Source organism: Haemaphysalis longicornis, unplaced genomic scaffold (assembly GCF_048455015.1).
Source record: "Haemaphysalis longicornis isolate Haplotype H1 unplaced genomic scaffold, Haemaphysalis longicornis Haplotype H1 scaffold_9, whole genome shotgun sequence".
In the NCBI taxonomy this organism is placed as follows: Eukaryota; Metazoa; Arthropoda; class Arachnida; order Ixodida; family Ixodidae; genus Haemaphysalis; species Haemaphysalis longicornis.
Genome location: NW_027526460.1, coordinates 13,132,424 through 13,148,021, shown reverse-complemented (window position 1 = coordinate 13,148,021; position 15,598 = coordinate 13,132,424). Strand labels below are relative to the sequence as shown.

Genomic DNA, 15,598 nt, shown 5'->3' with positions numbered 1-15,598 from the left:
TAATTACTGCTGTCATCGCAAAGGGCTTGCGACAACTGGGGGTCTACGTTTAGGGTTCGGAACGGTTGTAACCGAAGATTGTGTGTTATGGGTACAGACTGTTGTCGCAAATTTCGTAATATCTTTAAATAATGACGTCATTGGACGTCTCAGCCAACGGAACTGCGTGAAACGCCGTTTTTTACGTCCATAGCGCCCGATATGGCCGTTACGTCGGTAGTCTGAACATAGCCTTAAGATAGATGTATGCTACTGTTTGCGGAATCGACTTCACAAAGAAGCGCAAAACCTTTAGCAGTCTTAAAAAAAAAGGTTCGATAACAACGCTAAGATGAAACAAAGAAAACGCGAGACAAGACCCAGCGCTGCCTCGTCTTAGCAATGTCCTGTGTTATCAAAATTTAAGTATGTACCAACAAGCCCGCATTAATACCGTTCTTTAGCAGCCATGCGTTTGCTCATTTAATGTTAGCCATAAGGAGTACGTACACAATTTCTTGTACTCGCAGTAACACTGTTGCAAAGGGCAGCTGCAACAGAATATTTTGTACGCTGAGCAACGACTGTGGTGCTTAACAGTGCGAGAAAGCTAACAAACTTAGGTAATAGTTTTAAGACGGAAGCCTTACGAGTCTTATCAAACGCGAAATGTGACCGTAGTCGTCGGCGGCGTAGGAACGAATGGTACCGAAATGGCCGCCGCCTAAAGAGAAAATAGATTGGGCTAGTGGTGGATTTGAACACGGATCGCCAGAGCAACAAGCGAGTGAAGTAACTACTGCACTAACCCGGCGACATGTCAGAATCGAACAAGAGATATCCGGATGTGTTCCCCGCGTGACACGTCACGGCACGTGAGTAAAACAGCCGCACGTGGAGGAGAGCTCTGGCTCTGAGGAAGCTGTAGCGGCGTGAATTGCGGCCAGTCTGCTGCCTGTCGGAGTAATTCGCGTCAAGAGATGAAGAAAAGAAGCCGAAAAAACAGACGAAAACACGATGCCACCACCATCGGGAGGTCCTTGATAATCACTGGCTTTCGCCTTCATATCTTGTAAGCTGCTTTAAGCGCCCTAGGATTGTTCGTTAGTTATTTGAATAACACACCAGATAGTACGTATGCAACAATTTACGCTAATGCGTTAGATGATTTACCAGCGGAGCTGATGTTGATGGATACTTGCCGTACTCCCTGTCAGTTGGTGGTGTTTTCACTCGGGACGTACTATCTCTACCACTCGTCAATGTACACGTGCATATACGCTATCGCACAAGATAAGACGTGGCAACAGAGGTGGCGGATTCACATACGTGTCACATGTGTTTTTAAATGCAGAGCATTTCAGTAACTCACGATGTCACCCGCGTTGGCGTCCGTAGTCCGCACGCTCACTGCGCATGCGCGTCGAGTCGAGGCGATAGCGAACACTCTCTCGCGAGGGGCATTGGATTGGATTCGAACACTCTCTCGCAAGGGGCATTGGATTGGATTGGATTGGATTGGTTTGGCTTGGCTTGGCTTGGATTGGATTGGATTGGATTGGCTTGGCTTGGCTTGGATTGGATTGGATTTGGATTGGATTGGATTAAAGTGGATTGTGTTGGATTGTGTTGCGTCATAGCCGCGGCACGTTGCGTCATAGCCGCGGCACGTTGCGTCATAGCCGCGGCAGACGCGCTGGGGCCGGCGCATGTGCAGTACTCTCTCTTCCGCGGTTTCCTCTCCTTCGGGCGCGCTGCGCATATAACCGGTGTGCCGTTCTCCGGCGAAGCAACATCCGCGCTTGGCTCAAACACCTAGAGTCCACGCCGCTTTACAAGTACGCCAACGTCGTCGACTGGGACCGGCTTACGCAGTCCCCTCAACGTATATAAGCGGCGGAGCGCGCGTTCGGAATTCAGTCAAAGGCGTCTTTGCTTGGCTTTCGCTTGACGTGACGCTTTGCTTGACTCGAGTAGATGCGACGCATTTACTCGAGTTCCCCCTGTGGGAAGATGCGGGCGGCTTTTTTGTCACTTTCCCGCGCAGACGGTACAGATACACTGGTATGCACGTCAACTAGGCTTTTGCGGTGACAGCCGTAAATACGAGGCGTTATTGCTTTCGCCAGCGTCCCTCTATAACAACGTGCTCCCTTGCCGATGTGCTAGCGTGCAGTGGGCTTGCAGTGATTTTTTTTTCAATGATAAAAATGGCACCCGCCTTAATCAATTGTGTCAGAGCAAGCTGACGTACGAAGAACATCTGCTTGTCAACTATGGATTGAAACATCTGAGGCCATGAATGTAAATGATATGCACACGGCAGGAGTGGGACAAATTGTGCTTTCTGTTCTCTCTGCGTGGAGAAAAAGTCAGTGACCTTTGACGCTGTGAAGACTGACCAGGGGCCCGATTTTGCTTCCCACTTTGTGCCCTTGCTGCAGTGCTCCTATGGGCCATTTTCGTCAGTAATTCCTCCACCCCTAAAAGAGGCGCTCCCGCCCTAGAACGCATGCATTTGCATGGCGCTACCGAGCCGTTTTAAAACGAGGCCCCTTTTTCGAAGAATTGGGCCCCAGCAAAGCTGGGCGCCAGCCTAAGGAGTGCACGAAACACAGCACGTTTGTAATTTGCGATTAAGCACACTCCCTGGCTAATTAGCTGAATGAAACTTTGAAAAACAGTTTTACTCTAGGGGACAAGCATGGGGTTGTCCGTTTTCCTCCCGCGTCGTAGGCATCTTACTGTCGTGTAACACACCGACCCAAACCGCTCTTCCACGGAGGACAGCAGTCAGGTCAGACCACCACGTTGAAATCCCCTGCTCACCCCCCGACCCCCAGCAGAACGGGTATGTCAGCGGTGACCGCGTGAAGCTTGCCTGCGCGTGCACGCCCCCTCCCCCCAAATTCACGCATAAAAATGGCATGGGGGAGATAGACGCCGCGCGTGTCGAGTAGTATACACTACTTGGGAAAGAGGCGGTGGTGGTCGAGACGAGTGCAAAGTGGGGCTCTAACCATACTCCCTCCACAGCCATGCCTCACCGTGCAACGCATATTGTGGGAAAGCCAGCTTGCAAACCGAGCTTACATCGATCTTCTTAAAGTCAGCTTCACCTTAAACCAACGTGTACTCCTCGAAAGAAAAATTTCAGTTTTGTAGCGTGAGCTACACTGGCCGAGGTTGAGCAGTTTAGCGTGGCTCCTGAAGAGCCGTGCTGCGCGTGCTCGAGGAGCAGTGACGTCCCATGGCGCACAGAACATTGCTCGCTGCCCGACGTCTCTCACACACCCCACGCGCCCAGCGTCTTCGCCGACCTCCGTTCCGCACGTGGCTGCCCGGTCCACTCATGCGAGGGGTGGCCGGGTGCGAGGGGTGGCCGGGTGTGGAACCGATGGCTCGTGCGTCGCAGCAACACCGGCGTGCGCCTGTGGAACCAGCTGAGCTCTGGGGCGATTGGTGACGCTGCGCCGCAGCCGCTTGATAAATATACATGTGTCACATAGTTCGTATACCGTGTGTGTGTCATTGAAGCAGCAGTAAGCATGATAATCAAGCTAATCCTAGACAACCAGTAAAGCTAAGAAAAACCAGCTGAACCTCACCTCATGCTACGTATATCCTGGCATAGCCGAGTTAAGGCACTGCTCATTTTTAGTTTCAGTTTCAGTTTATTGTTGCTACTGAAATGTTACAGAGCATAAATAACTGTAGGAGGTCCCATAGTCATAGACTGGGGAGGTACCTCCTACGAATAAATACAAACAAAGCGTACACGTAATGCGGTTAACAGCAGTAACACTCCGAAAAAAAACCCAAAGGAAGGGGACGTTTACGCAAACAAATCAAATATTATTAATAGCAACCCAAATTATTACACAAAGAAGGTATATAAAGAGGATATTCATCCGCATACCAGATATACACGTATAAAATGACATTCATTATGCCAAAATGTAATGAATTGAAGTAGACGATTTAATGGTTGGAGGTATTGAATTCAAGAATGATGTTGCCAAAGAGATGGCAGTAAATTTGCCGTAGTTAGTCCTAGGTTTTGGCATAAAACGAATCAAAATATGAAGGCCCTAAGACCTGGATGGACTCCCGGGATAAAAGCTGCGAACAGCAGCTTGACTAGACCGAGGTGCCGTTGTACATGACAGCAAGCGATGGGCAGACGTTGCATAACATATGCAACACTGAATAAATAACACTTCAGGTAATCCAAAGGAACGTTATACAAGTTCGACAAATAGAAATTCCCCCCCCAAAAAAATCCATATGTACAATGTCTTCGTATCAATTTAAGTTTACAACATTTGCAGTATGCAGACGTACACAATATCCTAATGCAAATGAGCCGTGCAGCAATTATAGCACAATTTTAACAGCTTCCATGTGCACGACAAAAAGAAAACACTCGTTTACGTGTACACTTCATTGCAGCAATAAGAACTTCGTTCTGATATTACCCGCCGCGGTGGCTCAGTGGCTAAGGCGTTGCACTGCTGAGCACGAGGTCACGGGTTCGATTCCCGGCCGCGCCGGCCGCTTTTCTGATAGAGGCGAAAAGCAAAAACGCCCGTGTGTACGAGATTTCGGCGCACGATAAAGATCCCCAGGAGATCAAAATTAATCCGGAGCCCTCCACTACGGCGCGCCTCATCCCCTGCGTTGCGTCGGCGCGTTAAACCCCACAATCAATCAAAATCAATTCGTTCTGATATTAATTATCGCACATTCCTGAAAATCAATTGTTATTCTCGCTCTTGTTAATAAAGTATTCTGGTAATTTCTTCCGAGAAATATTGGCTGTATATTTGAATTTGTTACGCGGGACCAGTAAATTACGTTTCAGAGAATGTAGTACACTGTGTTTGAAATTAAGGAATAGCCCACAATCCGCGATTTCTGGTCATACCTGAAGTGTTGTGAGGCATAAGAGATGCTAAAAAATAACCTTGGAATCTCTACCAACAAATTCCTGGATAGAAAACTACAACTCGCTTCTCTCTGGCGTATTTCCGGGGTGCCCCCACGGTGCCAGTCTCTCCCCGCTTCTTTTTCGAATGTACGTAAATGATCGGTTTTGATTGATTGTAGGGTTTAACGCGCCAACGCAACTTAGGTGATAACGCGCGCCGTAGTGGAGGGCTCCGGATTAATTTTGACTGCCTGGGGGTATTTAACGTGCGCTGAAATCTCGTACACACGGGCAGTTTTGCTTTTGGCCTCCATAAAAAAAGCGGTCGCCGCGGCCGGGAATTGAACCGGAGTCCTCGTGCTCAGCAGCGCAACGCCTTAGCCACTACCCCACCGCGGCGGGTCGAATGTGCGTAAATGACTTGCCCACTAATATACTAACCACATTTAGACTTTTAGATACGGCGCATCTCTTGCTCTGAGGCATGTCCCTCCTGCGTCGGCGTCGGCATCGGCGGCGTCCGCACGCCACCTGCGCATGCGCGACTCTCCTCCGCTCTTCTCTCCGACAGATGTGCGCAACACTCTCACTCCGTCTCATCATCATAAGCAACAGCTGCGTGCGCGCGCTTCGCTCGCTTCGCTCCGCTCCCGTCGCGCAAGTGCGCGCATGCGCGACTCTCCTCCGCTGTCTCCCCTCCTTCACGCGCTGTGACTATAAAGCGGGTAGCGCGCTGCGGCGGTTCAGTCAGCGCTCGATCTCGTTCGACTTCGCGTCACTTTGCTTGACGACTGCGTGCTTGACTCGATTCTTCCGATGACGACGTGATGGAAGCGATGGTCCCTTCAGCGAGTGGTGTGACACAATCCAATACCAGTGTCACTCCAAACGCTAAAGTAAAATTACGCCCATCTTCCCGCGTATGAGAACACCCGCATGTGATGGAATGCATCATACGCGTTCACAACACGTTTCACCCGATTTAGAGAATCAACCCAATGGAAACGCCAATTGAACCCCCCGATGCGTCGCATCACATCAGGGTTCCCTCGCGGGAAGATGGGCGTAATTTTTTTGCCGGTGATTCCATCCTATCCTCTCCCACCCGTTATACAAACGACAACACTGCTCTTCATAATGATCTACAACTAATCACTACTTTGTGGGATAAATCGCTCATGTTGTTAAATCTAATTACATGTAAATTTATGCCATTTACCTGCGAAATCATTGCAGTACAGTACACCTACATTATAGATTCAGTTCCGATTGGCCCTACATTGTCATACACATACCTCGAAGTGCATATGTCATCGTCGCTATCATGGGCAACTCATTGACAAACCATGTGTTTTGAAGACCCACGTGCCCTCGGATACTTGCATGCGCCGCAAATTAAAATTACCCCTTACCGGACGTTGAACAGCTAGCTTATCAAACTTTTCGGCGACTTTAATTCGAGTATGTTTCTTCAGTTTGGCACCCCTCACAAACTTATTTTATACCCCCGCTACACGGGCGTTCGAAATGACATTAGACTAAAATGGCCTTCGAAATTTGCCATGTATTACATTAGAAATTTCAAAGGCCATTTGACCCAGATGTCATTGGAACGTCATTTCAAGCGCTTGTTTGGCGGGGTATTACTAATGATTTACAACGAATCCAAAACCGTGCCGCCCTTTTTATTTACTCCCAGTACTCTATCGATATCAGGGGTCACCGCACTGAAAGAATCATTGAACCTGCCGTCACTTAAATCTCGTCGTATCGTTTCTTGACTGTGCCTTATCCACGCTTTTTTTATATCGTCCTCAGTGACGTCACGTCCACATAACTTCCTCCCGGGTGACGTACAGCACCAATCTACGGTCGCACTTCTGCAGTGAACAACTCCTTCTTTTACAATGGCATAACCCTATGGAACAAACTGCCTGATAACAGAGTTCCGTACAGTAACAGCCACACTTTACGGAAAAATTAAACAAGCACATGTCGCAATATCACTCAATGAAATAAACGGATGTCATTTTAGACTACTTTTTTAGGGTTTTATATCATACCTTGTCAGCCCACGAACACCTGCATTTATATCATGCAAAGGAAATAAAATTTCCTCCGTCCGCCAATGATCTAACAGCAGCGCGGTGCTCTCTCAATATTTCATTAATGCGGGGGCCGGTCTGGCCGATGTAGAATATACATCACCGTGGGCTTCTGTAAACCGCACCTTTTTTAGACTCCACCAAATAAGTAGTGTAGAGAAACATGGCCTCTTCTCGAAGGCGATCGTGGAGGACGAGCCAGTGAGCTGGAACCTCGGGTTTTAGACAGATCCCTCACCAGGGAAACAAAAGATAAACTATGATGATACTAGGTCAAAGATATCTAGAGCAATTTTTTTTTAGCTGAGGGAATTTGGGGGAGCGGGGAATCCTTAAAAAATTCAGGTGAATTGGTTTGGTTTCGTAGAAAAGGAAATAAAAATTACTCGCGTATAATGTGAAAAAAAAAATTATTTTTGAATATTCATCCGCTTTTCATACAAACTTCTGGAGCCATTTGTTTATCTCTTGATAATTTGTGTGCCGACATCGCAGTATGCGCATCTGTTATTGTGTTGCCCAGCCGCAGCATTACGTATATACATGGACACGAACCCATAGGCGCTCAGCGGGTTGGCCGCTTATCTCCTACTTCCTTTCTCATGCCCAAAACACACGGCTTCTATCGCTCGCACTCCAGCCGAGGCGCCCGATAGCGTACAGTGCTCGCGACATAAACGACGTACGCCTGAATGCCCAGACCAGACCGCAGGCTACGGAGAGGCTGAGCGTATCGACCCCTCAGGTGCGTTGATCTATGTGTACTTCACGTCGAAGACCTTCTGAAGATAGGGAATTCCGCTGTCTTGGTCAACTGTCATATAGCTAGAGCCAGCTTGCCAGCTACTGGTCGATTAACTGCCAATTTGTGTCATACCGACATTTAATTTAATCTTCTTTTTTTTGCATACAGGCGTTTGGTTTATATTGCTTCACCTGGATTTTCCCGGCCCAGCGAAATGTTTTGCATCCAATTCGCCGAAATGCTACCGCTCTCCAGGAAGCAAAGCTGTCGTGTATTGTTGTAAGTTGATCCCCACTTTTTTTACGAGACCGAAATGCAACATTTTGTTTTTTGGGTAATAGCGCGAATGGTTCGTGATTTCGCTGGAGAAGGCTTATCTGGAAGACGACAAAACTAATGAGATCGAGTAAATTTATCCAAATAAGCACAACCGGCTGGTACTGCTGCCGTGAGCTGAATTTGGCATCCCTGTTGTTGGATCACAAGCGACGGAAGTTTTGACACCCACACAACAAAATAACGCCATTTAACCACTCATACGACGATGCTGGTAATGACAGCCAGGACGTCCTCGCCTGTACCGCAGCCTATTTATACGCGCACGGCCTTCAACACTCCTCTCCGCAGAAGATTCTTGGGTGTGTTCAAGTCCGGAGTGCAAGCGTTCGCTTGAGGGGCCAAGGATAGATCGGAAATTTCTGGTGGAAGCGGGAACAGGAAAACAATTGTGACCATGACCAGCGGAGACGAGTCGGAAACCAGACCGATGCGCACGCACGTGAGGGACTTTCAGTGCGGCGTCGGCTCCTGGCGTCCCAAGTGGCTTCAAAGCTTCGCGTCGCCCAGTTCGCTCTTCTTTTTCCTGAACGTGCTGGGCATGTGCCAGGGTGCGTACAAGTCCTACACCATGGGCACGATGTCGACCCTGGAACGGCGCTTCGGCTTCTCCACCAAGTCCATGGCGGTCATCCTGGTGGCGGAAAGCATCAGTCCCATCCTGTTCGACATTCCTCTCGGCTACGCGGCCGCCTGGATCAGCCGGCCCAAGCTGCTCTCCCTGGGCATGATGGTGGTCGGTTGCAGTTCCCTCATTGTCGCTTTGCCCTACGCCATCTACGGGCCTGCGAGCAGCTTCCTCGAAGACCCGGGCGCACAGAGCCGCCGGCCCTTCGCGAGCCTCGAGTTCTGCAACAGTGCGAGCGGTGATGTGCCAACTGAGCCCGAGTGCGCGGGTCAGGCCACGGCCAGCTACCTGCCATTCGTCATTCTCTTCGTGGCGTCCTTTTTGAACGGCTTCGGACAAAGCGTGCTCCAAGTGGCCGGCAGTAGCTACATGGACGACAGCATCAAGAAGAAGAGCTCGCCATTGTTTTTCGGTAAGAAATACGCGGCTATTTTATATGCACATTCTTTATCTCTGGCAGAATTGGATACAAAGTTTCGATAATTTTAACTGAACTTCAATTAGTCACTACACAGTTGGATCAATGAAAGCGTAAGACGAAGACAAGGTCCTCGCGTCCACGCCTCTTGACCCAAGCCCAACTAACCGATAGTCGTTGAGTGTTGCTCGAGAATAAAAACGCGATCCCCGATACCTTAAAAGGCACTAGAAAAACTGCGTTACTTCGTGGAAGTTCACAGTCTTCAAAAGTGCAACCCTACCAAGGACGAGAGAGATAGAGAGAACAGAGATCCTTTTTTAATTTCGAGCTCAATAGTGAAGGATGATGAGAGCACCGGCCCTGTGGGGGGCATCCGCTATCCCGGGCAGTGATGTTCCGTGCGGGGAATTTTCCTTTTGTGGGGAAATTTTCGGCTCTGATTTTGGCCGAAAAGAAAAAAGAGAATCTCTAATAGATGGTGGAAATTTTAGGAGTCGTGGAGTAAAAAGAAAAAATAATGTCAGTGAACCGGACCTCGCATCCTTTGTTTTCTTTTAAACAATGTTCCTTAACGCTTAGTGGGATTAATGGTTAAATATCCGCAGTCGTATTCCTGCAAGCCACAAGCATATAAGATCATTTCCGATCCAGTTCACAAAAGAGGAGGGAGCGTAGAGGAAAGAATACTCCATTAGAAGAGGCAGAAAGGAGTGAAGGGGTGGCGGCTGAAGGATTGAAAAATGAATTCCTGCGCAATGTGCAATAAAGTATTTTGGATGCGCCTTAGCCCGCGTTCTGTTACAAGATATGGCTCCAGCAGTCCCCGTACTGAACTAAAACTACCTCAGTTGCCCAACAATGTCTTGTTCTTTTTTTATACAGGCAGTTTTAACTTGGAGCTTTAACATGCAAAGTAAGCACGCCGTGTGGCACAAGACGTGAAATGCACGGTCAAATGCTGCTGAGTGGCAGATGTAGTATAATGTCTTTCACGCTGAAGCTCTGATTCTCTGTACGGCGTCTGCGCCCGAAGGCTGCGTAAAGTAGACTTAGATGGCGCTGGCTAACGCCCAACACCTAACAGGAAACTACCTAAAGCTCTATCAACTGCAAAAAGAGAAAGCAGGGAAATTCGCAGGGAATTCTTAAGAAACCTGCAGGCAAAAATTGCCATAAAAAGAGAATTTCTGATCCTAGGAAAGGGAATTTTTCTCCCAAGTAAAGAACATCACCGAGTCCAGGATGCCCTGGTCATTGCTGGCTGCTCGTGCCCTGTCAATCAGCATGCGCTGGGTTGAGAGGTCCGAGCTGGACAGCCCGTCCACCCACTGTTCATCCGTAGGACGTGCCGTGACATGCAGGAAATGCCGCACATCCAAGTTCCAACCCTTACTGGTTACAAAAAAAAAACTGACAGCATTTATTCACAAATTAGGTTTTTTGTAAAAACAAACTACGGCATTAATCGCACAGAATCAAAATCGATTGGATGAAATTATGAACTCTTGTCCTAATATTTACCTACACCACAACATGTTCGTGCAGAAAAATATCTTTAATGGCCAAGCAAGGTCACTCAATTATCCTATCCTTTAGTGCCTACCGGGCAAACTGGTTTGGTAGCGAACACTTTGAGGCAAGAAAATAGCGGCTGAAAAAGATTTCTATGGAAAAGTGGGGTCTTGGAAAGCTGTAGTGCCTCGTAGTCGGACGTACGTTAATATAGCATTTTGATCGCTCAGACTACTCTATGGTATCCAAGTTTAAGTTGTTGCACGGCCGTGGATAAGTGCTTATTCCAAATTTAGAACGAGTGATGTAATGGCGTTGCTTCAGCAGCTGTTTTGGTGGTCATGCGGGGTTCGTGGTAACGCCTGTAAAAATAGTTTTGTCTGCAAGTTGCTAAAACAACTTACAGCTAAAACAACTTGCCTGCCATTAGCAGAAGAGGTTACGCAAAAGCGCTAGTATTTTTGAGAATTAAGGTTAGTTTGAAGTCATTTGGCCTTGTCAGTGGTATGCAGTATTTACAAAGTAATGCCTCAAACCGAGTACTTTTTACCCATTCTTACATTTGCTCGGTGGAGTCGGTAATTCATGTGTTGGTAGCTTCCGAACAGTTCTACAAAGCGTGCCGAAAACGTTCTTCGGAAATACGAAAGTGAGAGCCAGTTTCTTCACCATTTATTGCGTCCTGTTTTCTTTTTTGGAATAGAGTGGTTACTCTCTCATAGATGTACAAGGTCATCTGTGCGCTTGCAACATTTTGAATTGCGCTTGGTGCTACGACGACCAAAGGGCGACATGTGGACGGGACGAGGCGCAACACATGCACTTGCCATGCTTTTGTCGTCGCAACACCTAGAACAAACACCTAGAACAATTCAAAATTCAAGATGTTGCACTGCCAACTAGCGCTAATCGTAGTCCTGTTACGATTGCAAATTCAATTGGTTTCGTGGTGCGCACTTGCCACACTCGGAATTCCAGAGTGAGTTAGTTGTGATCAAACGCGTTTTACAGCTGGTACACCTGGATTGTCCTTTTGCGAAACTGTTCTGGATGCAGCAGAGTTTCGTGAATGTAACTACGGGAAAGGATATTTTCCGTCATTTGCATTGTCCGGCAAGGCGAGATACCAGCGACAGAAGGCAGAGATATCCTATCGAAGCATTCTCGAGCGAAACAATGGACGCGCCAGTAAGATCATCTTCGCAGAACGATGTGTAGGAGTGCACTAGAGTCACTGGGGCATGTCTAAGTTGCCCCAGTCTAGCAGCACAACGCCGATTTGCCCAGCACAAGAATGTATATACATTCTGGCCATTCTGTAGCGCGAGGTATTGCGAAACTTGTTCCCGGCATTCGCACGTTGAAGTGGAAAACTACGCTTACGGTAAAAAAGCACTCGTGGAATCGGGGTGGTGTTGAGAAGACCGAGACAACACCTGATAGAGTATACGCGGAAGAGAGGCGAACGCTAATGACGAGACACATGCCACAGAGTTGATATTGAGGATCCGTGCGACACCGGGACGATTCATCTGATCGCCTGTTTATGTTGCCAAGGTGCGCTCTGTTCCGCTCATTTTCCTTCCCGAGAGACAAGGAGGAATCTATGGTGTTATCGATGCTCACTTACCTTATCAGGCTTCCAGACGGTTTGTTCAGGACGATTAGACAAATGTTGCCGGGGTACAATAGAAGTCCCTATTGTTGTGCACCTTTTTCCTGTATTGCCCGATATAGACACGCGATAAGCTATCCTCACGAGCCATTGGTTCTGCAAACAGCCAGGTGGCGGGGTCCAATGCCTCTCTCTCATACGTGGACTTTAGAGAACGGGCGATATGCGGGTAGAAGACGTGCAGCCTTCTTTTCACCTATCAAAGTAACGTTGCGCAAGTGAATGCGTTTTTCCGCCCGCGTAAGCCCACGTTCCACTTGACAAGCGAGGCGACAGACTAGCTCCGCTTCGGGGCTCCGAAGAGAGAAGGGGAAAGGGGGGAGAGGGGGTGAGCAGTACCGAAGCATCAAGTGCCTACAGAACTAAAACCCGCGGGAAGGCCGAATGTATGCCGGAGTGGGCACGTGCTAAGCAAACAGGCTGATAGCAGGCCAAAGAGGAGCAAGCAGCTAGCGCTCGTGCGGTGTGCTCCATTACATTTGCCATATGCCTAAGTCTTATCATATAATTCTTCTTATACGCATTATATCTTCCACCATTTCCCGAAAAAAAAGCTCTCCATGTGATCCCTTTCCACTCGATTCTTCCATTGATTTCTGATTGAGCACAGGTGTGGCAAGGAGCGCCCTGCCACTCGCTGCCCACGGACCGACGTCGCAGATTTTTGCCGACGTGGGCTCTCTATCTTTCACGCAATAAAGGAAATTTCTTTTTTTATGCCCAAAGCTACACTTAGGTCGAACTTTTCACCTGCCACCACAGTTTAGAGTCGGACCACCCAATTAGTAATCAGCATCGCAGTGTCTTAACGAATGAGCAAACGCGGTGAATGGCTTTAAAACAATCAAGGTAATTGATAAAAATCATTTTTCTAATGTTGGAAACGATATAATACTTCCCTTCCTATGTCGAGAGAGCTCCTCATTCTTTAAACAAGTTAGCTGAATGCATAGAGACGACCTCGAACCCGGAAGTCTTGGTATCACAGGTATCTGGACACGGTTTCCAGCCAGTCGAGTGCTCTTGGTAGGTCGTAGACGCCCCAGTCACGGCCCGGAGGCTAAAAATAAGCATTTTTCACGCTAGTTCGCCTAGTGGCTCAGTGCTGGTTACACTTACACATAAGTACCCCATAAAGGGAGAGCACACAGCCGTCCCGGTAGTTGAATTGGTAAGGCATCGGAGGCATACCCTGAAGAGTTCGGATTCCACCCGGGACACAATTTTTACCACCTTTTTCTCCAGGGAACTTGCGAACTACTAAATAATCTTGACGAAACCCACAAACTACAAATTATCACTACCAGTTCAAGTGCTTGGTGACCTCACGAACATTGCACCAACCGCATAACCTTGAACATGGGTGTCTCTTTCATCATTCCCGCCCTTGTTGTAGCTTTTTCTTCATGCCCCCTCAAACAATAGAGCCAATGTCCCCTCCCTCCCCCCCGCACACACTTACTTTGTTTCTTTCCTAACATTTCGAAATGACAATTCGCGCTCAAAAAGAAACTATGCCCTCCATGGGTGGCTTTAATGCTGGCTAAAATATAATTTCGATATATATATATATATATATATATATATATATATATATATATATATATATACTGCAGAACAGAGACGTACGGGACGAGGGATTCCGTAAGTTCATATACCAAGGTTGCAGTCCTTATTGCCAGTGCTACTTGGCGTTTTTGACAGTGTTTTTATAGTGCCGAATGAAATATGATTCCCTTTTTTATACAGGCATAAATAAGTGAAAATACAAATCGAGAAAAAATTCGCTGTTTGTCCGGAAGCGGGAAAAACGGCGGATTTTTTCTCGTGTGTGTGCGTGTGTGTGTGTGTGTGCGCGCGCGCGACCGCACGCACATGACCACGTGCACACGTGCACATGAACATGTGCGCGCATCCGTGTTCATGTGCATGTGCATGGTCCCTCGCCTTTATTACAAAAAAATTCCCTCGCACTTCCGCGAGGGGGAGAGTGTGTAAGTGCGAATGCACGGTTGTTGATTGCGCGATTACAGTGGATATCGTGATCTTGGAGTGGAGAGGAGGCGCCCAACACCCGCAGTCACTGAGCGGAGAGAGGAGGAGGAGAGTAGCGCCCGCCGTTACGGCGAGGGCTACACGAGCGCCCTCACGCGTCGGAATGCGGAGCGCCCGCTACGCGAGCGAGAGCTCTCCCGCCCGAAGTGGAGAGGAGGCGCCCAACACTCGCAGTCACTGAGCGGAGAGAGGAGGAGGAGAGTAGCGCGCGCCCATCTCCCCCCGTTGCTAGGGAAGACGAGGAGGAAGACGAGGAGCGCGCGCACCCGCAGCTGTTGCTATGCGGACGACGGCGGCGGACGATTCAGGCTCGCTTAAGAAGTGCATTCGCACTTAAAAAGTTTTGCGAGGTACGAGTTTTCTGAACGTGTCCTTCGAGCGTCGCTGAACTGTAAAGGTAGCACTATAGTTGTGTGCGCCACTTGTGCCTACAGCCATTTTTCAATCTAGTTCTGTCGTCACCGATGTCTATCACGCAGTTCGCTTTGGAATACCATTGCGTTTTCCTTCGGGCACCGAGGCTAGTGCCATGATTACAGATCCGGTCAACATTTCAACCTTCCCTCGGCGCGCACTATAGAAGTAATGGACCACTGCTCTTGGTGCAGGAGCCAGCTACTCCTTTCGATCCATCGGTCCTGCTCTTGGCTTCCTCGCCGCAAGCGTCAGCCTTTCGCTTTACGAGGATCCTTTCGGTAAGCTAAGATCGGCTTGTTATTCTTGTTACTCTAAAATCCTCGCCATTCTTATTGTGACTATTTTGCAGGCATACGTTTTGTTCCCACTGGACTGTTGTTAAACCCTGCAGTTGGTCAAACCAGTAGAAAAATCACCGCAAGAAGTATTTGTTAATTATTTTTGCAGTGACGCGTTTTGAAGCAATGACTATTGTAGACCGGGTTGGACCAGAAGGAGACGCCGCACTTTTAGAATGTGTTCTATCTTCTAGGTCGCTGTAGATCTTTAAGGCCCCACGAATAAGGCGCCACAAACGGTAAAATAAAAGAAAAACTACCTCACCTCAAACAAAAATATATCCGATGGTTACGGAACCTGATTAATGCGGGGCTTGGGAACTGCGATTCATACGTAATAAAGCCAGAGAACATCACATATTTTCTATATACAAATGCTCTACATATTTTAGCCAGACTCTCGTCAAGGCAAAGTTGGGACTTAACCTTAAATATGTGATGATACCGATTTTCTTAA

At 48.1% G+C, this 15,598-nt stretch overlaps 1 protein-coding gene across 3 annotated transcripts in view; it reads left to right on the top strand.

Moving 5' to 3' along the window:
- Nucleotides 1–15,598, top strand: part of LOC144152090 (solute carrier organic anion transporter family member 74D-like) — a 78,004-nt gene that overhangs the window by 33,610 nt on the left and 28,796 nt on the right. Inside the window, exons 1-3 of one of the 3 annotated variants that reach the window (XM_077683299.1) lie at nucleotides 7,641–7,759; nucleotides 7,928–9,135; nucleotides 14,995–15,081. In XM_077683299.1, coding sequence (XP_077539425.1) covers nucleotides 8,493–9,135; nucleotides 14,995–15,081 — 730 coding nt within the window. In that variant the 5' untranslated portion in view covers nucleotides 7,641–7,759; nucleotides 7,928–8,492. Of the gene's footprint in view, nucleotides 1–7,640; nucleotides 9,136–14,994; nucleotides 15,082–15,598 lie in introns of those variants that run through there. The other 2 variants (XM_077683300.1, XM_077683298.1) reach the window with 2 other exon arrangements.